The sequence below is a fragment of the Rana temporaria genome, chromosome 3 (assembly GCF_905171775.1).
Source record: "Rana temporaria chromosome 3, aRanTem1.1, whole genome shotgun sequence".
NCBI lineage: Eukaryota > Metazoa > Chordata > Amphibia > Anura > Ranidae > Rana > Rana temporaria.
The window spans coordinates 17,719,891-17,744,604 of NC_053491.1; the positions used below are offsets into that span (position 1 = coordinate 17,719,891).

The 24,714-nt window shown below is 44.4% G+C and overlaps 1 protein-coding gene across 1 annotated transcript in view; it reads right to left on the reverse strand.

Annotated features, from left to right (window-relative positions):
• Positions 1-24,714, reverse strand: part of LRRK1 (leucine rich repeat kinase 1) — a 305,999-nt gene that overhangs the window by 198,812 nt on the left and 82,473 nt on the right. The window contains exons 3-4 of the mRNA XM_040342319.1: positions 6,878-7,041; positions 5,098-5,269 (exon numbers count right to left, since the gene is read on the reverse strand). Coding sequence (XP_040198253.1) covers positions 5,098-5,269; positions 6,878-7,041 — 336 coding nt within the window. The remainder of the gene's footprint in view (positions 1-5,097; positions 5,270-6,877; positions 7,042-24,714) is intronic.

The window sequence follows — 24,714 nt, forward strand, 5'->3', positions numbered from 1 at the left end:
TTACATTTGTGGCTAGTGTAGCGATTCCTTACATTTGTGGCTAGTGTAGCGATTCCTTACATTTGTGGCTAGTGTAGCGATTCCTTACATTGGTGGTCAATGGGAGAGGTACCTCCTTTATTAATGATTAGAAGGAGTGGAAGAGGTGCCTCCCTACACTGGAGGACCCCCTTACATTTGTTGTGAGTGGGAGAGATGCCTCATTATGTTGGTGGACTAAGTGGGAAGAATGCTCCACATTGATGATCAGAAGGAAGACCCTTGGATTGATGCTGAGTGGGAGAAGTCCCACTTTACATTGGTGATCAGGAGAAAGACCCTTCTTATGGTGGTGGCCAGTGGGAAAGAACCCCCTTCCATTGGTGGTCATTGGGAGAAGGACTTCCTCTTATATTGGTAGTCAGTGGAAAGAATGTCCATTTACATTTTGGGTCAATAGGAAGGCTGCCTCTGATATTGGTGGCCACATTAGTGTCCACTGCAGCATTCCCTTACATTGGTGATCAGTGAGAAGACCCTCCTTACATTGGTGGCCAGTAGGAAAGAACCCCTTACAATGACCTTTGTTGGTCACTGGGAGAAGGACTTTCCCTTATACTGGTAGTCAGTGGGAAGAATGTCTCTTTACATTGTGGGTCAATAGGAAGAATGCCTCTTGACATTGGTGGTCAGTGGGAGAGGTGCTTCCTTATGTTGGTGATTAGGAGGAGGACCCCCTTACATTAGTGTCCACTGCAGCATTCTCTTACATTGGTGATTAGTAGAAGAGGTACCACCTTACAATGGTGGCTAGTGTAGTGCTGACTTACATTGGGGTTCAGTAGGAAAAGTACCTCCTTACATTGATGATCAGTGGGAAGACCCTCCCTAAATTGGTGATCAGTGGGAAAGAACCCCCTTACTTTGGAGAGTCATTGGGAGATGGACTCCCCCTTATACTGGTGGTCAGTGGGAAGAATGTCCCTGTACTTTGTGGGTCAATAGAAAGAATGCCTCGGACATGGATGGTCAATGGGAAGAATGCCCTTTTGCAGACAGCTAAAAGATCATTGGTGTTTTTATAATTTGTGCTACGCCAATTTGATATTAAACTTGTATCTCTTCAAATGTACATAACCTCACTTATATACAATATAAATATATGTATAGAACATACTTGAACCCATATAACACATACAGCATATTTCAAAACTAAACAAACAGTGCAAACAATTCTGTAAAAATATTGTGTAAAAATAAACTTTACAAAAAGGTTGTGAAACAAAATATACATGAATAATCCCGTCCAGAAGTCCCAATTCAGAAGACCAGTGCCAATTTTTCTCGGCTTGACCGAGGGCCCTTTCACACGTACGGACCGTATGTCAGCATTTTCATCCGTCCGTTTGCGGATGAAAACGGGACATACATGGGTCCCTATGCGATTACGGGTGTCAGCGGATGAACATCCGCTGACACCTGTAATTTGTCCGCCTCCGCAAAGATCCGCATTTGCGGACGGAAGAAATCCTATTTTTCTTCTGTCTGCCGGATCGGATGAACACGGACATACGGTCCGTGTTCATCTGATCCCCCCATAGGGGAGAGCGGAGGAAACACAGGGCGGTCCCTGCACAGTGTGCGGAGACCACCCTGTCAGCTGCCAGCTCAGCGGGGATTTTACGGAGGATCCCCGATGAGCTTTACGGACACACGGAGCGGATCATTACTGATCCGCTTCGTGTGAAAGGGCCCTTAGTGTTGTACGTCACCGCGTTCTTGACGGTCGGAATCTCCGACAATTGTGTGACCGTGTGTATGCAAAAGTTTGAGCCAAAATTCCGTCGGAAAATAATCCACGGTTTTGTTGTCGGAATTTTTCCAATCGTGTGTACGTGACATCAGCCTGGGAATCCAGTTGGGTCTGGAGGAAGCTCACTGGAGAGAGCCAGGCAGAAGTTGGTGAGAAAGAGTACAGCTGTCCTATGGTGATGCAAGTCTTCATCTCCCTCACTAGGAAGACCCTGGTGGATATCAGAGGCAACCAATGATCCTGTGAGTGGATGACCCCAATGCTGGGGTCTATCTTGTTGTGCAGCAGCCATGGAAAATTGTGGGTTTGTGGACGCATGTAATGTGATTTTTGATGAGGTGCGTTTGTGCCTATAGTTCAGCTTTACAATTTTACTGATTTACACTGCAGAAGACTACTGGAGCGCTCTCTCTCATATATATATATATATATATATATATATATATATATATATATATATATATATATATATATATATATATATATATATATATTGAATTCTCAGTAGGATGAAAATTATTTTTAGAATGCTGCAAGTCTATAAAAAAATAAACACTGTTTTTTCTTCCCCATTAACCACTTCAATACTGGGCTTTTATACCTGGCCTAGTTTGGCACTTCTCTCCTACATGTACAAATCATCATTCTTTTGCTAGAAAATTACGCAGAACCCCCAAACATTATACATGTTTTTTTTAGCAGACACCGTAGGGAATAAGACGACGGTCATTGCAACGTTTTATCTTGCACGATATTTGCGCAATAATTTTTTCAAAACACATTTTTTTTGGGGAAAAAAAATGGTTTCATGAATAATAAAAACAGTAAAGTTAGCCCAATTTGTTTGTAAAATATGAAAGATGATATTACACCGAGTAACTAGATACCTAACATGTCACGCTTTAAAATTGCGCACACTCATGGAATGGCACCAAACATCGGTACTTAAAAATCTCCATAGGCGACGCTTTGAAAATTTGTACAGGTTACCAGTTTAGATTTACAGAGGAGGTCTAGTGCGAGAATTGTTGCTGGCACTCCAACGCACGCAGCGATACCTCACATATGTAGTTTGAACGGCGTTTACATATGTGGGCGGGACTTACGTGTGCGTTCGCTTCTGCGCGTGAGCTACCGGGGACAGGGGCGTTTTCATTTTTTATTTTTATTTTACTTATTTATTTATTTTTTTACACTTTTTTTTTTTCGATCGCTTTTATTCCTATTACTAATGTAAACATCCCTTGTAATAGGAAATGTGTGTGACAGGTCCTCTTTATGGAGAGATGTGGGGTCAATAAGACCCCGCATCTCTCCACCAGGCTGGAAAGCATGAGATCGTGAAAAAAAAATTCACGATCTCATGATTAGTGTTGCTTACTAGCCGCAATTGCGGCTTTGTTTACTTCCGGGTACCCGGGCGTGACGTCATCACATGGCGCCCGGGCCTCCGACGGTCATAGAGATGACTGGTGACCATCTGGTCATCAGTCATCTCTATGCTTCCTAGCCTGCGCCGGGCGATTCTTTCTCCCGATGGCACGGGAGAGCACGGAGAAGCACAGGATGGTGGCGGGAGGGGGGGGGGGGATGTCCCCTCCCACCGCCTACAAGAACGATCAAGCGGCGGATGATCGTTCTTATGGTGCACAGAATCAACGGCACTAAAGAATGATATCTGAATGATGCCTCTAGCTGCACCCATCATTCAGATATCACTGAACAAATTCCAGGATGTCATAGGACGTCCACCCAGGATGGGAGATCCCCTCTGTGGATGTCAAATGACTATGGGCCAGTATTGAAGTGGTTAAACAAAATGTATTTTTCAAGGTTTGTCTGCCCTAAATAGATGTTTTCTTTCAACACATGCATAATTCAGCGGTGAATTCCACAGGAGAGTCCACGTGGTATATTTCATTTGAAATTTGAAATGCAGACATAAAAAATTCGGCACTTCCAGCTCCCGCAGAGTATGCCATGTGCCTGTTTAATATAGGTCACATCCTGCAGGGAATGGAGGGGCGGAGGATTGAAACGAAGGTTAAAAGGAGAAGTATAACCAAAGCTCTTTTGCCCTTACTTCTCCTGCGGGTCACAGGAGTACACTTAGTTCTGCACTCCTGTGACCCAGAATCAGCCAAAGTTCACCGCGGGCCGAAATCAGAGAGCCAGTCCAGGCTCTGCAGGCATCCCGACAATAATGTTGGGATCCGCTTAGATGCCTGACCGGCTTAGCCTTTCAGTCTGAGACAGGCACTCCCACCCCCTCCACAGTCCAGCACTCCAGTGAGCGCTGGAGGGTCAGAGCTCAGAGCGAGGACTGACAGGCACCGCTCTGTACTCGGAGCGGACCCTCAACTATCAGTGATCGTGCATCCATCCAGGTGAGTGTGTATGTTTTTTATCTGCCACTTCTCTTTAAAGTTGAGTTCCGCCAAAAAAAAAAAAAATTTAAAGTCTGCAGCTACAAATACTGCAGCTGCTGACTTTTAATATATGGGCACTTACCTGTCCTGGGCGCCCGTGATGTCGGCACACGAAGACAATCTGTCCTTCGGCTCCCGGGTGGAGGCGCCGGCATTTTTAGTAAGGGAATCAGGAAGTGAAGCCTTGCTGCTTTCACAGACTGGTTCCCTGCTGGGCATGCGCGAGTCACGCTGTGCCCCCTCACTGGTCCCTGCCATCTTCTGCGACCTGTGTGTCTCCCAGAAGACAGCGGGGGGGGGGGGTGAATGGGGCTGGACATGGCGTTAATCGCTGCATTGCTGGAAGATCTGAGTATTTTGGGGAATTACAGTTGAACCTCGGATTACGAGCATAATCCGTTCCAGGAGAATGCTTGTAATCCAAAGCACTCGCATTTTAAAGCGAGTTTCCCCATTGAAGTCAATGGAAACGAAAATAATTTGTTCTGCGTTGACTTCAAAGGCATGCAATACTGCATGCGGCCAGAGGTGGGGGGGGTGTGTGTGCCGGAGAGCCTCGGGGCGACCGGAAAGGCCTGAGGAAACCTCCATAAACCTCGGAAAGACTCCATTCCCGAGGTTTCCTCTGGCCGATCGGCTCTGGCGCCCCCCACCTCAGGCCAAACGTGGCACTGCACACCACCTTGGCCTGAATCCTGCTCGTTTTGCGAGACAACACTCACAAACTGAGTTAGGATATTTTTAAATACAGCGCTAGTATTGCAAAACGCTTGTTAACCGCGTTACTCGCAATCTGAGGTTCCACTGTAGTTGCTTTGCAATGTATGAGCCCAGCACAGGTTCCCTATAACAGAGGAGGAGGAATGTCATATTTACCTGGCAAGGAATCCAGTAACAAGGCTACAGAATCTCCGTGACCATAATGAGCTGCAATTACTGCTGGATTGTCATCGTTGGGTTCCGTTGGTAAAAGCACTTGAGCCTCGTGAAGCAGATAGCGCACAGATGGTAAGTCCCCACAGGCAGAGCTGATTCTCATGAGATGGAGCTATACACATACAAAACACAGTCTGTTAATGTGAATGAATGAGAATGATGTTAACACAACACTAATTCACAAATTGCTACTCCCCTCGCTGCTGCACAGCGTGTCTACAAACACAAGTAGAGTTCCTAGATCTCCGCGCGAGGAGAGAAAATAGCCGATTACCGGCTCTGTTTACATCACATGATCAGCTGTCATTGGCTGACAGCTGATCACGTAGTAAGGGGGTCAGGATCGATCACTTACTCCAATCTGTGATCCAGCGAGTCTCATAGACCCGTTAATCACAGAGCGCGCCACGTGCTCCCTGAAGGGGGCGCGCAGGCCGCTCGAGCATGGGAGGACGTCAATTGACGCCCTCCCGGCAAAGCAGGTCCGCGCTGTAGCCGTCATTCGGCTATAGCCCAGATCTGAAGAAGCTAGCATTGATATACCGGCTCAAAGATAACACAATCTTAAAGGAACACTAAAGGCAAACTTTTTTTTTTTTTTTTTAAATAACAAACATTTTATACTTACCTCCACTGTGCAGCTCGTTTTGCACAGAGTGTCCCCTAACCCTGTCTTCTGGGGTCCCTCTGCGGCTGTCTCGGCTCCTCCTCGCAAAAGCTTTCCACCTTCATGCGAGCGAGCTTGCATGGTGGAAAGCTTTTGCGAGCGCTCTTCCGCTCTACAGCGGCGGGCGTAGCCGCCGACTGTATCACTCAGTCCCTCCATCCGCTGTGATTGACAGCAGCGCCAGCCAATGGCTGAGCTGCTATCAACTAGTCCAGCCTAGCCAATCAACGGCCAGGCTGGGAACCGAAGAGGATCACATGGACGCGCGCGGGACTTTCGAGGGGTCAGGTAAGTAAAACGGGGGTTCGGTACCGTCGGATGTTTTTTCACCTTAATGCATAGGATGCATTTGGGTGAAAAAAACATTTACCTTCACAACCCCCTTAAACCTATTGGCGCTTCCTGGTCCTTGAAGGGGTTTCACATGCCAGGGGGCGGGGTTTATGATCGTGATTGGCTGTCACAGTGGTCACATGATCAGAAAGCTCCCGATCGCTGCTTGTTTTCCGTTAGCTGCCGGAAACTAAGTCGGCGCGTATTTACTGTATACTGTATTTACAAGTGTGGATGCTAAACTGCTTCAGCCACAAACACCCCCACCTGAGGCTTAGTCATATATACGGTATATATATATATATATATATATATATATATATATATAAAACTAAGCCCGTGTTCAGGGCGAAACGCATAGGGTTATGGTTTGTGGAGCAGCGCTGGCTGAGGCCATTTAGCATCCACCCTTACACTCCAACTCCACCCGAGCTCCAACTCCTGTCAGATCAGCAGTAGCATTTGAACTGCATAGGAGTGCAAACTCGTATTGTAAACTGCGCAAGCTCGCAAGCTCGGGATCTAGGTTACGCGCTCCTATGGGAATCAAATTCCCCATGATCTGAGGTGGAGCTGCAAATACAGATCAATAGAGGTTTGCCTGCACTGCACCCCCCACCAAACCAGACCGTGTAAAACTTATCTGGTCCCTGGTGACCAAAGTTTGGGGGACCGCTGGGGTGGATGGGATACCAGTAGTGTTAGATGTCACTAGCTCACCTTTTCTTGCTGTGGAAGGTTCTCTTCACAGATGCTCTTCACTAGGTTATGTGCTTTATCTCTATCTCCTTCACAGTACATGGCCTGGATCTCGGCTATTACTGGGCTCTGATTTACCCCCAGGTCCCCAGGAATGACCTGCTTGTTGCCCATGTTGGCCGAGCCTGCAAGACAAAAGGGGCATGGGTTATTAAGTATTCCATAACGAGTACTGCAATAGCGCGCACAAGTGTAAATGTGACACATACGCAAAAACATTCATTCGTGAAAAGTTTTGCTTCCCCACATGCTGTATTACTCATGCAGACAGGTTACAATGGAATTGACTTACCAATGAGTTTGAGTGAAGAGATGCCCAAGACAGTGCCCATTGACTCACAGAAATCTATGCCCATAGAAACTGGCACTTCTTTTCTTAGATATACACTAAGCACTTAAAAAGGGGTTGTAAAGGTAAAAAAAAAATCCCCTAAATAGCTCCCTTTACCTTAGTGCAGTCCTCCTTCACTTACCTCATCCTTCCATTTTGCTTTTAAATGTCCTTATTTCTTCTGAGAAAACCTCACTTCCTGTTCTTCTGTCTGTAACTCCACACAGTAATGCGAGGCTTTCTCCCTGGGGTGGAGTGTCGTGCTTGCCTCTTCCCTTGAGGGGGGGAGGGGGCGAGCAGGAGAGTCAGGAATCCCACTAACACACAGCTCCTTTCTCTATCTGCAATGTAGAGAGTGTCCTGACTCTCCTGTAGTCCAAGGGGGAAAAAAAACAGTAGGGCGAGCTGAAGTGATTAAGTGTGTCCTAGGGAGTGATTCCAACTTTGTGAGGGATGGGCTACCAGTGAAACTACACTGATCACTGCTCCCGATTACAGATCAGTGTCCTGTCACTAGGCAGAACAGGGAAATGCCTTGTTTACAAAAGGCACCCCCCCCCCTGTTCTGCCCTTCCGTGACCCGATCGTGGGACACCAGCATAGAGTCCGTGGGTCTGGCGTGCACGGTTCCGGAGACCGCAGCGGGCACGCGCCCGCTAGGCGTCGGATACAAAGCAACGTACCTGTACACCCATTTGCCTGCCTGTGCCATTCTGCCGACATTATATATATATATATATATATATATATATATATATATATATATATATATATATATATATATATATATATATATATATATACACACACACACATATACACACGTGAGGCACGCAGTCAGCAATCGGTTAAAGTGGAGGTTCACCCAAAAAAATCTATTTTTAACATTAGATTGAGGCTAATTACGGGAGGCAGAATCAGGTGTTTTTTTTTCAAATCAATGCAGTACTTACCATTGTAGAGATAGATGTTCTCCCGCCGCTTCCGAGTATGGGCTGCGGGACTGGGCGTTCCTATTTGATTGACAGCCTTCAGACAGTCGCATACAGCGCGTCACGAGTTTCCGAAAGTAGCCGAACGTCGGTGCGCAGGCGCCGTATAGAGCCGCACCGACGTTCGGCTTCTTTCAGCTACTGGTGACGCGCTGTATGCGACCGTCGGAAGGCTGTCAATCAAATAGGAACGCCCAGTCCCGAAGATCATACCCGGAAGCGGCGGGAGAACATCTATCTCGAAAACGGTAAGTACGGCATTGATTTTTAAAAAAATACCCGTTTCTGCTCCCCTTAATTAGCCTAAATCTAATGTTAAAAAAAAAATTTCGGGTGAACTCCCGCTTTAAGTGAAAAATTAACCTCGGGAGGGTGGCGTTACTCTTTATGTAATCAGAGTTCTCTTGCAACTAAAGTTGAACATTTTGAAAGTTATTTTACAAAAGAGGTTGCATTTCCTGTAAAGCAAAATCATTCTTATGCTAAAATGCAAATAAGCAACCCATAAAGCCAAACATTCTAAAGGCTTTAGATCAGCGTTTCTCAACCTTTTTTTAGTCAAGGCACCCTTTAAAAAAGATGGACAGTCTTGAGGCACCCCAATATAAAATGTAAAAAGCTATTCTAATAGTTTTACATAATGCAGCAACATCCACAAATTCAAGTAGGGCACCCAACTTTAGTGGCGATTTTTTTCTTCCAAAGCAATTAATTACAGTAAAACCCTGGCTTGTGAGCATAATTCGTTGAAGAAACATGCTTGTAATCCAAAGCACTTGTACATCAAAGCAAATTTTCCCATAAGAAACAATGAAAACTCAAATGATTCGTCCCACAACCATTTATTCATAAGTCCTTCAGTTTATAGTCCATATACCGTATTTATCGGGGTATACCGCGCCCCGGCGTAAAACGCGCACCCCAAGCTTAGCAAGGTAAAAAAGGAAAAAAAAAGAAAACATTTTTGCCTAGCGTCCATCGGCTGCTTGTCCGTCTGCGGCTTCCTTGCGCGGGGTCCGTCTGCGTCTTTGGAGGTGTCCGTCTGCGGCCTCCATCCAGGTGTCCGTCTCCGTCCAGCGTGTCTGTCTGCGGCCTCCATCCAGGTAAGCGTGTCCGGTGTTCGTTTTTGGATTTTGGCGCGTGCCGAGAGGAGCCTGATTTTCTGTGTGTTCGGCTCCTCACGCGTGGCTGCGGGCGGAGCCAAGCGTGGCCGAGTCTAGCCGAGTGCGCAGTACACTCGGCTCGGCTCTAGGCTGCGACGGGCCGAGCTGAGCGTGGCCGAGTGTGCAGTACACTCGGCTCGGCTCTCAGGGAGACAGCGGGGATCGGCGTATATTGCGCACCCGCGATTTTCCCCTGATTTTAAGGGGAAAAAGTGCACGGTATTCGCAGATAAATAAATAGATTATAGCAATGTGATAGGATGTGTAACCATAAAATCTCCATCCACTCCAAAGACATGCTGGTAGGCTAATTGGATCTTGTCCAAATTGGCCCAGTATATATTTTTGTGCGAATGTGTGTCCCAAGTGCATCGAGATCCTACAAGGTAAAGGACTGCACTAGCCAGGCAGACACTGGCTGCAAAAAGCACCTTGAGGCGATTTAGTTTGCATTTTCAGGGCTACACAAGTTACTCATTTATTCACAAATGGAAGCCTCCACAAGGGGATTAGAAGCAAAATCCAACGGGATCTACAGAGTATAAAGGAGAATAGAGGCGCCTCTAAGGCCGCGTACACACGGTCGTTCCAAACCGATGAAAATGGTCTGACGGGCCATTTCCATCGGTTCACCGCTGAAGTGGCCTGATGGTCTGAAGTGCGTACACACCATCGTTCTAAAAACCGATCGGGTCAGAACGCGGTGACGTCAAACACACGACGTGCTGAATAAAACGAAGTTCAATGCTTCCAAGCATGCGTCGACTTGATTCTGAGTATGAGCGGGTTGTGAACTGATGCTTTCTGTACTAACCATCGGGCAGCGGGCCATCGTTTCGATTTTGAAGCATGTTTTAAAATTTTGGACCGAAGGAAAACAGACCGATGGGCTCTACACACGGTCGGTTTTGATCGATGAAACTGAACCTCGGTCCATTCTCATCGGTTTTGTCCGACCGTGTGTACAGGGCCTAAGTGTAGCAATATGTTGCTAAATGTTGCACCTTCATTAAATGTAATCATATTACTGTAATAAGAGGCTCCTCTCTTCTCTTTTATACTCAGTTCTGACATGACACTACTTGTATATCAAATATCGCTTGTATTTTAAGTCAAAATTTATGAACATTTTTTGCTCGTCTTGCAAAACGCTCTTAAACCAAGTTACTCTCAAACCAAGGCTTTACTGTATACTTTTGCAAACTGGTACTGACTAGTATTCCAATGTTTCCCTTCTCCATCAGTTTTTCTCCATCATTCAGCCAATATGACCCGCAACACTGATGGAGATGGGCTGGGAGGGTCAAACAAGGAGTCTATGCAGGCAACCGACATCCTCCTCATCAACCGATGATGCCATTGGTTGTTAGGACGCCGTCAGCTAGAAGGTTGTAATGGTACACAATAAAAACCTGCGACTTATGTTCCGACAACAAATGTTCGATGTGAGCTTGTTGTCGGAAAATCCGACAGTGTGTAGGCTCCATCGGACATTTGCTGTCGTAATTTCCAATAACAAAATTTTGAGAGCTGGTTCTCAAAATTTTCAGACAACAAAAGTTGTTGTCGGAAATTCCGACCGTGTGTACACGGCATAAGTCGCAGGTTTTTATTGTGCACCATTACAACCTTCAAGCTGCCGGCGTCCAAACAACCAATGGCATTATCGGTTGATAAGGAGGATGTCAACGCACAAAAATTCTACGCATGCTCGGAATCATTGAACTTCATTTTTCTCGGCTCGTTGTAGAGTTGTACGCAGGGCCGCCAGGTCCCCAGGGGCCCAGAGTCCCCCAGGGCCCCAGATGGCAACCCCCCTTTTTTTTTATTTTATTTTTATTAAAAATATATATTTCTTTCAATATATTTTTATTTTATTTGTTTTATTAAAAGGGACACTTTTTTTTTTTAGGGGTCCGGAGGTTCCCAGGGGCCCACAGATCCCCAGGGCCCTGGATAACAACCCCCCTTTTTTATTTATTTTTTAAATCAATTTTTTTATTTATTTTTTATTTATATATATATATATATATATATATATATATATATATATATATATATATATATATATATATATATACAGTGAGGAAAATAAGTATTTGAACACCCTGCTATTTTGCAAGTTCTCCCACTTGGAAATCATGGAGGGGTCTGAAATTGTTATCGTAGGTGCATGTCCACTGTGAGAGACATAATCAAAAAAAAAATCCAGAAATCACAATTTATGATTTTTGTAACTATTTATTTGTATGATACAGCTGCAAATAAGTATTTGAACACCTGAGAAAATCAATGTTAATATTTGGTACAGTAGCCTTTGTTTGCAATTACAGAGGTCAAACGTTTCTTGTAGTTTTTCACCAGGTTTGCACACACTGGAGGAGGGATTTTGGCCCACTCCTCCACACAGATCTTCTCTAGATCAGTCAGGTTTCTGGGCTCTCGCTGAGAAACACGGAGTTTGAGCTCCCTCCAAAGATTCTCTATTGGGTTTAGGTCTGGAGACTGGCTAGGCCACGCCAGAACCTTGATATGCTTCTTACAGAGCCACTCCTTGGTTATCCTGGCTGTGTGCTTCGGGTCATTGTCATGTTGGAAGACCCAGCCTCGACCCATCTTCAAAGCTCTAACTGAGGGAAGGAGGTTGTTGCCCAAAATCTCGCAATACATGGCCCCGGTCATCCTCTCCTTAATACAGTGCAGTCACCCTGTCCCATGTGCAGAAAAACACCCCCAAAGCATGATGCTACCACCCCCATGCTTCACAGTAGGGATGGTGTTCTTGGGATGGTACTCATCATTCTTCTTCCTCCAAACACGGTTAGTGGAATTATGACCAAAAAGTTCTATTTTGGTCTCATCTGACCACATGACTTTCTCCCATGACTCCTCTGGATCATCCAAATGGTCATTGGCAAACTTAAGACGGGCCTTGACATGTGCTGGTTTAAGCAGGGGAACCTTCCGTGCCATGCATGATTTCGAACCATGACGTCTTAGTGTATTACCAACAGAAACCTTGGAAACGGTGGTCCCAGCTCTTTTCAGGTCATTGACCAGCTCCTCCCGTGTAGTCCTGGGCTGATTTCTCACCTTTCTTAGGATCATTGAGACCCCACGAGGTGAGATTTTGCATGGAGCCCCAGTCCGAGGGAGATTGACAGTCATGTTTAGCTTCTTCCATTTTCTAATGATTGCTCCAACAGTGGACCTTTTTTCACCAAGCTGCTTGGCAATTTCCCCGTAGCCCTTTCCAGCCTTGTGGAGGTGTACAATTTTGTCTCTAGTGTCTTTGGACAGCTCTTTGGTCTTGGCCATGTTAGTAGTTGGATTCTTACTGATTGTATGGGGTGGACAGGTGTCTTTATGCAGCTAATGACCTCAAACAGGTGCATCTAATTTAGGATAATAAATGGAGTGGAGGTGGACATTTTAAAGGCAGACTAACAGGTCTTTGAGGGTCAGAATTCTAGCTGATAGACAGGTGTTCAAATACTTATTTGCAGCTGTATCATACAAATAAATAGTTAAAAAATCATAAATTGTGATTTCTGGATTTTTTTTTTAGATTATGTCTCTCACAGTGGACATGCACCTACGATGACAATTTCAGACCCCTCCATGATTTCCAAGTGGGAGAACTTGCAAAATAGCAGGGTGTTCAAATACTTATTTTCCTCACTGTATATATATATATATATATATTATTAAAGGGCCCAGAGGTCCCCAGGGCCCTGGATAACAACCCCCCTTTTTTTTAAATCAATTTTTTTATTATATATATATATTATTATTATTAAAGGGCCCAGATGGCAACCCCCTTTTTTTATAAAAAATGTTTTATATCATTTTCTTTCTATATATATATATATATATATATATATATATATATATATATATATATATATATATATGAAATAAAAAGATAAAAAAAAAAGAAATAAAAAGAAGAAAGAAAATGAGATATATATATATATATATATATATATATATATATATATATATATATATATATATATATATTTTTTTTTTTTTTTTTATTAAAATTGCTCAGGAGGTCTCCAGGGCCCCATGTGGCAAACCCCCCCTTTTTTTTTATAAATGTTTATATATTTTTTTTTTATTAAAGGTCCCAGAGGTCCCCAGGGCCCTGGATGGCAACCCCCCCCTTTTTTTTAATAAATGCTTATTTTTTTTTATGGCAACCCCCTTTTTTGTAATTTCTTTTTATATATACCTACATTTATATATATATATATATATATATATATATATATATATATATATATATATATATATATATATATATTTTTTTTTTTTTTTTTATTAGATGTCCCCAGGGCCCTTTTTTTAAAAAGGGGGGTTGCCCTTTTTAAAAAAAAAAAAAAATATATATATATATATATTTTATTTTCTTTTTATTAAAAGGTCCAGAGGTCCCCAGGGCCCCGGATGGCTATTCTTTCTTTATTTCATCTTTTTTTGTAAAGGTCCCCCCTGCTTCTCAATTCGCGGCAGCTCCCCCCCCCCCTGTTCTCTGCTGCAGGGGGCCCATGCCTGAAGCTGTGTGCGGGGCCCCATAATTCCTGATGGCGGCCCTGGTTGTACGTCACCGCATTCTTGACGTTCGCAATTTCCCAAAACATTTGTGTGACCGTGTGTATGCAAGACAAATTTGAGCGAACATCCGTTGAAAAAAAAAAACACGGTTTTGTTGTGGGAATATCCGATCGTGTGTACGCGGCATTAGTGTAACTAAAAAAGGCAGCCTTCATCCACACACACCGGCTCGTATAGAATTTTTGGGCAATGTTTAGGCATTTTGCCAAGGCATCCTGGTTGAAAAAGGCTGCTTTAGATTATTCAAAATAGTTATAATTAGATTTGTCCAGACGCCAACATTCGTCTTTCAGATGCTAAGAAATGTGTAATTTCTGAATGTCCCAAAACGACAAGAAAGAAGTGTTTTTCCACTCCACCTTCTTGCATAATGCAGACAGATTCTGACAAGCTTTGCTTGTTAATTATTCAGCAAATTTCATGTCATAGCGATATTTGAGAGGACTCCCGAGGATCAGACCATTAGCAAGGCAGTTTCTTCTAATTTTTGAAGGGCAAAGTCAATCTTAACTCCTTCAGGCCCAGAGGTTTATTTTCAGCACAGAGAACCCCAAGCAGGTGGTTGGTTCTTGGTGGAGGGCTTTCAGCCCTGAAAACCAGTTACAATCGTAGTTTGTGCCAACCAGTCCCTGTTACAGGAATCTTGACAGGGGCATGGCATCAGGGCCGCCATCAGGGGGGGTACAGGCAGTACACCTGTAAGAGGCCCGGATGGCAACCCCCTTTAAAAAAAATAAAAAACATTTTTTTGAGGGGTCCGGAGGTCCCCAGGGCCCCAGATGGCAACCCCCCTTTTTTTTATTTATTTTTTATAAATGTTTCTTTTTATATATATATATATATATATATATATATATATATATATTTTTTTTTATTAAAGGGCTCAGAGTTCCCCAGGGCCCCATGTGGCAACCCCCCTTTTTTATAAATGTTTATTTTTTTATTTTTGTTTATATCTATTTTTTCTTAAAGGGCCCAGAGGTCCCCGGATGGCAACCCCCCATTTTTCTATTTATTTTTTATAAATGTTTATATATATATATATATATATATATATATATATATATATATATTTTATTATTAAAGGGCCCAGAGGTTTATTTTTTTATTTTTTTTAAAGGACTCAGAGGTTCCGGATGGCAACCCCCCTTTTTTTGTAAATTATTTTTATCATCATTTTATTTTTTATTTTTATATATGAAAATACGGTATGTACGGGGATAAATAAAAAAAAAAAAACAGGCGATTGTCATTCTGACAACTCGGCTCAATCTAATGTTAAAAAATTTTTTTTGGGTGAACCCCCGCTTTAAGAAATAAGTGTCAGAAAAAGTTTTGGACTTTAAGTGGTTAAACTTTCTGCATTTACACACAGAAGTTTGATCTAAGAAGGAAGCGTTAGTTACAATGTTTCCTGTTAAAAGATCCCGGTCCTCGCTCTGTAACGAGCGATCGCGTGTGCCCGGCGGCGATCGCGCCCGCCGGGCATGCGCACGGGAGTCGGGGGCGAGTGGGGGGCACGCACGCACCCCTAGTGGCCTGCGCGAGAGCCAACGTATAGCTACGGGCTCTCGTGCAGGGGAGCCGACCTGCCGCCGTATAACTGCGGCGGCTGGTCGGCAAGCAGTTAATGGCGGCCCTGCTTACCAGTATTCCAACAGTGCAAAACAAATGGCCACTGACTCAACCTATAACTGGCCTTTGCAGCAAGGAGCACATTAAAGGGCAACGTATGTCAACCAAAACCAAAGTAAAGTCCCAACGCAACATACTGACCAGCCTGAAACCAACCAAATTATCCTTATGCCCTGTACACACAAGCAAAATTTCAGTCGGAAAAAAGGTGGATGGTTTTTCCGACGGAATTCCGTTCAAGCTTGGCTTGGCACGGTCACACAAAAGTTCTCTGAACTTTTAAGCGTTAAGAACGCGGTGACATACAACACTACGACGAGGCGAGAAAAATAAAGTTCAATGCTTCCGAGCATGCGTCGAATTGTTTCCGAGCATGCATGGCTTTTTTCCCCATTGGAATTTCATACAGACGTATTCTCCAATAGGATTTTTTTCTGTTGGAAAAACTGAGAACCTACTCTCTAAGTCCGTCAGAAATTCCGACAGAAAAAGTCCGATAGGGCATACACACAGAAGGAATATCCGTCGAAAAGCTCCCATTTGACTTTTTCAATTAGAAAATCTGATCGTGTGTCCACGGCATAACAGTATGCCGGATGCCAAAGAACAATGGTCTCTCCTACCACCTCAGGAGCCTGAGACTTTTTCACTAAAGATATCCTTTGTTTTATTCTTATAATACCTAGTTGGTCTAGTCGCACTAGTTGGAGCGCATGACGTCATCACGCGCCGACGTCGTTTGACACGCACGGCGGCGGCATGGGACGTCTTTTATGTCTTCTTCGTCACCGCATCACCATGGATGGGAGAGGCGGGATTCGATCGTGACGCTGACGAGCCTGCCTCCGCCCCTCAAGCACAATTGGTGAACGCAGGGCGGTGCAGACCGTTCCCGCCCCTCACATTAGACGGTGAGAGTGGGAGGGACGGGAGGAGGTACCATACATTGGGCGTCTTTCTTTTCTCTCCTTTCTCCTTTCTGGCCCATATGGGGAACCGTTGTGATACTATTTCCGGTGTGTGGAGCGCATCCCTACCGGAAATGACATGCGGTGGAACGCACGCTGGCTTAGCAAGGTATGGGGGGATGCGATCACATGTGGATGTTGTGGGGGTTATTTAAACGTGCGGGAAATGTTGGAGTCTAGTTTCATGCCCCAGTTGAAGTCTGTGAAGACGAAACCGGTCGGGTTTATTGGACTCTAGACATTTCATTGCACATCAGACCTGATTACTCTCTGCTGTTGGTTTTTCTGCATGAAGTTGTGGCATTTTTACAGTTTTTTTTTCATATGTACCCATTTTTGTATTTCTTGCTTTGGATATCTTTGAAGTGCAATAATTTTTATTTTTATTTTTTGCCTTTGTGATTTTAAATTAAAACGTTTTTACACCATGAGCAGGTGTTTCCTCTTTTTTTTATCTCTCCTTTTGCATTGGAGACCTTTGGAGCATTCCCCCATACCATCCCATTGGAGATTCCTGTGGCTATCTTCACCAGCATACCTTTTGATTTCACTTGGAACATCACTAAAAAGGAATTGCATCCACGACGGTGTCCAAGGCAAGCCCAGACAAGCCTTTGGTATCCACCCACCGTACGGTGAGCTGTGGGTCAACATCATCTGGTAAGAGTATTTTAACCTTACTTATATGCCAAGGAACATCCGCCAGAAGATGCACAGGGTTATCAATACCCACACTTGGGATTGGATGCGATATCCATCCCACAAGGTGACTGCATCACACATGTGAACCACCCTGATAGGCAGTGCTTTAAGTGGGCCAAAAGAGGCGCCGGTGCTCCCCCCCCCCCCAATACTGAACATGAAAATATATATATTTTACAAACCCTCTCTTAGACGAAACCTAACATTTGATTTTGCTGCTAAAATTACATAAACCAGCTGATGATGTCAGAAACTAAAAAAAGAGAAGATAAAATGGGCACAAAGCATGACAAGGGACAGACACCACAGAAAATAGATAGAATAATGGATGTTATTCATCAGTCTGAGCAGTCCATGTGCAAGCTTGCAACAATAATCATACAATGAACATCTTCCTACTTTTCAAGACAAAACCGAGAAAATAAACATAAAAGGAAAATAACAGGGCAAGTCTGCATGGCTGTCTGAAACGAGCCATGATAAATTGCAGAGTTCCTAATCTCTATAGGAGGAGACGCTGTGAGATGTCATTCCCCATCACCTCTTCATCCTTCTGGTGTAATACACAGGTACCACCATGCCATGTATATTACAATCCTAACCGTTGACATCTCACAGGATTGAGGCATGGTACCTGTGTATTACACCAGAAGGATGAAGAGGTGATTGGGAATGACATCTCACAGCGTCTCCTCCTATAGGGCCATTTTTGGAAGTGGCGGTACTGAGTACCGCCGCGTTCCGGCCCAGTTAAAGCACTGCTGATAGGTGGATTATTCATTATTTTAATAATATTTTTTGGCGCTGCATTTTTTCCTTTTTAATTTTTATCCTTTATCCATTGATGTGTTGGCCGCCTTAAATATTACTAGTCATGGAGAATTCTATATTTATCACTATCCGACATTGTTAGAGTTTAGCGCAATATATTATATATTTCAACCTATAACTGGCCTTTGCAGCAAGGAGCACATTAAAGGGCAACGTATGTCAAACAAAACCAAAGTAAAGTCCCAACGCAACATACTGACCAGCCTGAAACTAACCTAATTATCCTTATGCCCTGTACACACAAGCAAAATTTCAGTCGGAAAAAAGGTGGATGGTTTTTCGGACGGAATTCCGCTCAAGCTTGGCTTGCATACACACTGTCACACAAAAGTTCTCTGAACTTTTGAGCGTTAAGAACACGGTGACATACAACACTACGACGAGGCGAGAAAAAGAAGTTCAATGATCCGAGCATGTGTCAAATTGTTTCCGAGCACGCATGGCTTTTTTCCCCTTTGGAATTTCATACAGACGTATTTTCCAATAGGAATTTTTTCTGATAGAGAACCTACTCTCTATCTAAGTCCGTCAGAAATTCTGACAGAAAAATTCCGATAGGGCATACACACAGTCGGAATATCCTTCGAAAAGCTCCCATTTGACTTTTTCCATTGGAAAATCCGATCGTGTTTACGCGGCATAACAGTATGCCGGATGCCAATGAACAATGGTCTCTCCTACCACCTCAGGAGCCTGTTTTTTGCGTAAGTCGTCCGTGAATAGGGATGGACGTAACTCACGTCTAAGTTCAAAAAATGACGTCGTTGCGACGTCATTTCACGCAAACCACGGCGGGAAATTTCTGGACGACGCATGCGCAGTTCATTCGGCGCGGAGACGCGCTTCGTTTAAATAAAACTCGCCCCCTAATCGCCAAATTGAATTCCGCCGCCAGAAATACACTACGCGGCCGCAACTTACGAAGAAGCCAAGATAAAGCAGCTACTTGTTAAAGGGGTTGTAAAAGTTCAATTTTTATTTTATAAATAGGTTCCTTTAAGCTAGTGCATTGTTGGGTCACTTACCTTTTGCTTCCATTTCCCTTCCAAGACCCCTTTCACACTGGGCGCGGGAGGTGCGCTGGCAGTATAACGGTGCTATTTTTAGCGCCGCTATACCGTTGTTTTTTGCCGCAATATTCGGCTGCTAGTGGTGCCGTTTTAACCACCGCTAGCGGCCGAGAAAGGTTAAAACCGCCCGCCAATCTCTGCTTCGTAAACACAACGCTCCTTCACCGCTCCAAAGATGCGGCTAGCAGGACTTTTGGAGCGGTCCTGCTAGCGCATCGCTTCAGTGTGAAAGCCTCTGGGCTTTCACACTGAAGACTGCAGGGCAGGATTTTTTCAGGCGTTATTTAGGCGCTATTTTCAGCGCTAAAACGCCTGGTAAACTCGTTGGTGTGAAAGGGGCCTAAATGTTTTTTTTCCCTTTGTCTGAATTTCTCACTTCCTGATCCTTCTCCGTAAACTGTGCTGGCTGACTAACCCCCAGCCAGAACGGCTCGGATGATGGGGGCAAGCTCACTGAGGAGGAACAGGAAGTGAGAAATTCAGACAAAGAAAAAAAACATTTAGAAGGGAAATCGAAGGAAAAGGTAAGTGAACCAACAATGCACTAGCTTAACCACTTAAGCCCCGGACCAATATGCTGCTAAATGCCCAAAGGCGTTTTTACAATTCGGCACTGCGTCGCTTTAACAGACAATTGCGCGCTCGTGCGACGTGGCTCCCAATCAAAATTGGCGTCCTTTTTTCCCCACAAATAGAGCTTTCTTTTGGTGGTATTTGATCACCTCTGCGGTTTTTAGTTTTTGCGCTATAAACAAAAATAGAGCGACAATTTTGAAAAAAATGCTATATTTTTTACTTTTTGCTGTAATAAATATCCCCCAAAAACATATATAAATTTATTTTTTTCCCTCAGTTTAGGCCGATACGTATTCTTCTACCCATTTTTGGTAAAAAAATAAATCGCAATAAGCGTTTATCGATTGGTTTGCGCAAAATTTATAGCGTTTACAAAATAGGGGATATTTTAATTGCTTTTTTATAAAAAAATTTTTTTTACTACTAATGGCGCCGATTAGCGATTTTTTTCGTGACTGCGACATTATGGCGGACACTTCGGACAATTTTGACACATTTTTGGAACCATTGTCATTTTCACAGCAAAAAATGCATTTAAATTGCATTCTTTATTGTGAAAATGACAGTTGCAGTTTGGGAGTTAACCACAAGGGGCGCTGAACGTGTTAGGGTTCACCTAGTGTGTGTTTACAACTGTAGGGGGGTGTGGCTGTAGGTCTGACGTCATCGATTGTGTCTCCCCTATAAAGGGGATGACACGATCGATGCGCCACCACAGTGAAGCGCGGGGAAGCCGTGTTTACATACGGCTCTCCCCGTTCTTCAGCTCCGGGGAGCGATCGCGACGGAGCGGCTATAAACGAATAGCCACGCCGTCGTCCCGGATCGCTCCCCGAGGGAATCCGCCCGCCGCACGCAGCCGGGGGGGGGGGGGGGGGGAGGGGTTCGCGATCGGACCCCCCACCCGCTAGAAGGCAAGGACGTATATATACGCCCTTCTGCCTGGCCGTGCCATTTTGCGGACGTAAATAGTCGTGCGGCGGGCGTTAAGTGGTTAAGACCCGGTTCACACAGGGGTGACTCGTCAGGCGACTCAGCCGCCTGACAAGTCGCGCTCCGCTCTATTCAATGGAACCGTTGTAAAATAGGAGCGACTCAAGTCGCAGACCCAATAACAAGCCTGAGTACCATCTCTAAGATCATGGAGAAAGCAGTAGTACAACAGCTACAACTCCATCTGGACTCGCACAAACTCCTGGACCCTCTACAATCAGGATTCCACCCAGGACACGGGACTGAAACGGCACTTCTAAAAATATGGGATGACGCTCTCGAAGCAGCGGACGAAGGAGAATCGGGGCTCCTCGTGCTGCTGCACCTAAGTGCAGCCTTCGACACAGTAGATCACAAAATTCTTGTCGCGCGTCTCACAGAAGTAGGCGGAGTCGCAGTTTCGGATCTACCATGGTTCGCATCATTGCTTGAAAATCGATCTCAGACAGTGAAATTAGGAGCTTTCACGTCAGAAGCCCGCACCGTTACGTGCAAGGATCACCCGTCGCCAGTGCTCTTCAACATCTACCTCCGCCCACTCCTCTCAATCATCAGCAAACAAGACCTGCTCTACCACTCTTACGTGGACGACACTCAACTTTATCTCCGCATCACCAACAAAAAAGACCAATATCAAGGTTTTGAAAAATGCCCCTGACATTGATAAAATATTGGATGACGGAGAGCTCCCTCAAACTCAATGGATCCAAAACAGAACTGCTCCTTCTCCACCCAAACCGGAAGACAAATTCTGGGACGACTTGGGTTCCTCCCACCATTTTGGGACAAACCATCCTCTCTAGCACTAAAGTAAAAAGCCTCGGAGTTATCTTTGACTCAGACATGTCTATGGACGCACAAATGGGATCGGTGGTCAGCGGATCTCATTATCTTCTCCGCTTGCTGCGCAGACTCATCCCTTCACAGCAGTAGTAGTTGGAACACTAATACATTCCAGACTCGACTACGCAAACTCCCTCTACCTAGGACTACCGAAATACCAGATTGCTCGTCTACAAGTTGTCCAGAACACGGCAGCCAGACTGGTAGCGGGTAAAAAAACGTGGGAACCAATCTCCCCGGCCATGAGGACGCTCCACTGGCTAGCCGTAAAGGACTGGGTGACATTCAAGACCCTCTGTCTCACCCACAAATACACTCAAGGAAACGCGCCGCAATACCTATGTGAAAAAATAAAAAACACTGCACCCCAAATCGGGTCCTCCGATCAACTAATCAGAACCTCCTCCACATCCCCAAATCTCGCTACAAAACGAAAGGAGAACGCAGATTCGCTGTCCAAGGACCACGGTTATGGAACGCTCTACCCGCGGAAATTCGGATGGAGGAAAATCATCGGGCCTTCAGAAAAAAACTTAAAGCGGTTTCCCACCCTAAAGTAAAGTCCCGCTGATCGGAACCCTCCCCCCCTCCGGTGTCACATTTGACACCTTTCAGGGGGAGGGGGGTGCAGATACCTGTCTAAAGACAGGTATTTGCACCCACTTCCGGCCCGGCATTCACGGGCAAAAGACGGGCATTGCGTCACATCCCGTTGCCCCCCCCCCCCCCCGTTGTGCCAATCGGCGGGCGCGGCGCGACTCGCGCATGCGCCGTAGGGAACCGGGCAGTGAAGCCGCAGGGCTTTACTTCCTGGTTCCCTCAACGTGGATAGAGGGGGGAGCAGCAGGGTGACGAGCGATCGCTCGTGCTCTGCTGCGGACGGCGCTGGACTCCAGGACAGGTGAGTGTCCTTATATTAAAAGTCAGCAGCTGCAGTATTTGTAGCTGCTGGCTTTTAATATTTTTTTGGGGTGGAACATCTGCTTTAAGACTCATCTATTCTGAAGCATGGCTGGACAACCACATTGGCTACAGCGCCTTGAGGCGATTTAGTTCACATTTGTAGCGCTATACAAGTTACTCACTCACTCACCTCATAGTCAAGAATCACTTGTGGGTTGACCTGGACACATCTTTTTTCTCCCATACCTCTTATGAACTATTATAAGAAAGATTGGTCACGCTGAGAAGAGTTATAATTAGCGCTGCTTTAGTAAATTACAGGACTTGAATAGACTTATTGTTTTACTATCTTTGTTATAAGATAAAAATACAGTGCTTGTATTGCGAAACGCTTGTTAACCGCGTTTCTTGCAATCCGAGGTTTCACTGTATTTAACCACTTGCCTACCGCCGTATTGTAAAAAGATGGCGGCATCCACCCTTCCTCCCTCTGGGTGGACGCCGGCATTGTGGTGGGCGTGCGCACGCCTCATCACTGTGGACACGATGTGTATGCACACAGATCCACGTTCTGTCAGGGGAGAGGAGAACTAATCGTATGTTCCTTGTATATAGGACCAACGATCGGTTTCCTCCTCACATCAGTCCCCTCCCCCAACAGTTAGAATCACTCCCTAAGACACACAATTAACCCGTCAGTCCATTTTTATAGCGCTGATCGCTGTATAAATGTGAATGGTCGCAATCTTATGCCGCGTACACACCATCACTTTATGTGATAAAAAAAATGACGTTTTTAAAAACGTAAATTTCAATGACCGTGTGTGGGGGAAAATGTTGTTTAATGTCTTGTGAAAAAAGACAAAAAAAAAATTGAACCATGCTTCAATTTTTTGTGTCGTTTTTCAAAACGTCGTTTTTTGTTTCACAAAAAATCACCATGTGTAGCAAAAAACGACGTTTAAAACAACGTTTTTAAACCCACGCATGCCCAGAAGCTAGTTATGAAGCGAGATTCAATGGAAAAGAGTGGTGAACGTAACCTCGCTTTGCTAGAACATTGTGAAAAAACGATGGTGTGTAGGCAACGTCGTTTTTGAAAATTGAAGTTTCAAAAACGTTGTTTTTACTTCACAAAAAAATTTGTGTTTTTTTTATCACATAAAGTGATGGTGTGTACGCGGCATTACAGTCACAATAAAAATCGCAGATCGCCGCAATTAGTAGTAAAAAAATAATAATAATAATAATAATAATAATAAAAATGTCATAAATCTATCCCCTATTTTGTAGAAGCTATAACTTTATTTTACCAAAAATATGTAGAAGAATACATATCGGCCTAAACTGAGGAAAAAAAACTTATTGGATATTTATTATAGCAAAAAGTTAAAAATATTGTGTTTTTTTGATAACATTCTGCAATCATCTTGCCAACAATTTTGACCAAATTTCCTGTGCCTTTGTAGCTCACACATCCCCAAAACATCAGCAACCCACCTCCGTGTTTCACAGTAGGAATGGTGGACCTTTCATCAAAGGGCTTGTTGTCTCCTTTCCAAATGTAGCGTTAATGGTCAAAAAGCTACATTTTGGTCTCATCACTCCGAATGACTTTGTGGCAGAAGGTTGGAGGCTTGTCTCTGTGCTGTTTGGCGTATTGTAAGCGTGATACTTTGTGACATTTGTGTAGTAATGACTTTCTTCTGGTGACTTGACATGCAGCCCATCTTTCTTCAAGTGCCTCCTTATTGTGCATCTTGAAACATCCACACCACATGTTTTTCAGAGAGTCCTGTATTTCACCTGAAGTTATTTGTGGGGTTTTCTTTGCATCCCGAACAATTTTCCTGGCAGTTGTGGCTGAAACGTTAGTTGGTCTACCTGACCGTGGTTTGGTTTCACCAGAACCCCTCATTTTCCACTTCTTGATTAGAGTTTGAACACTGCTGATTGGCATTCTCAATTCCTTGGATATCTTTTTCTATCCCTTTCCTGTTCAGCTACCTTTTCCCGCAGATCCTTTGACAATTCTTTTGCTTTCCCCATGACTCAGAATCCAGAAACGTCAGTACAGCACTAGATGAAAGATGCAAGGGTCTGTCAAGAGTCCAGAAACTCATTGACCTTTTATACACACACACACACACTAATTACAAGAAAACAGATCA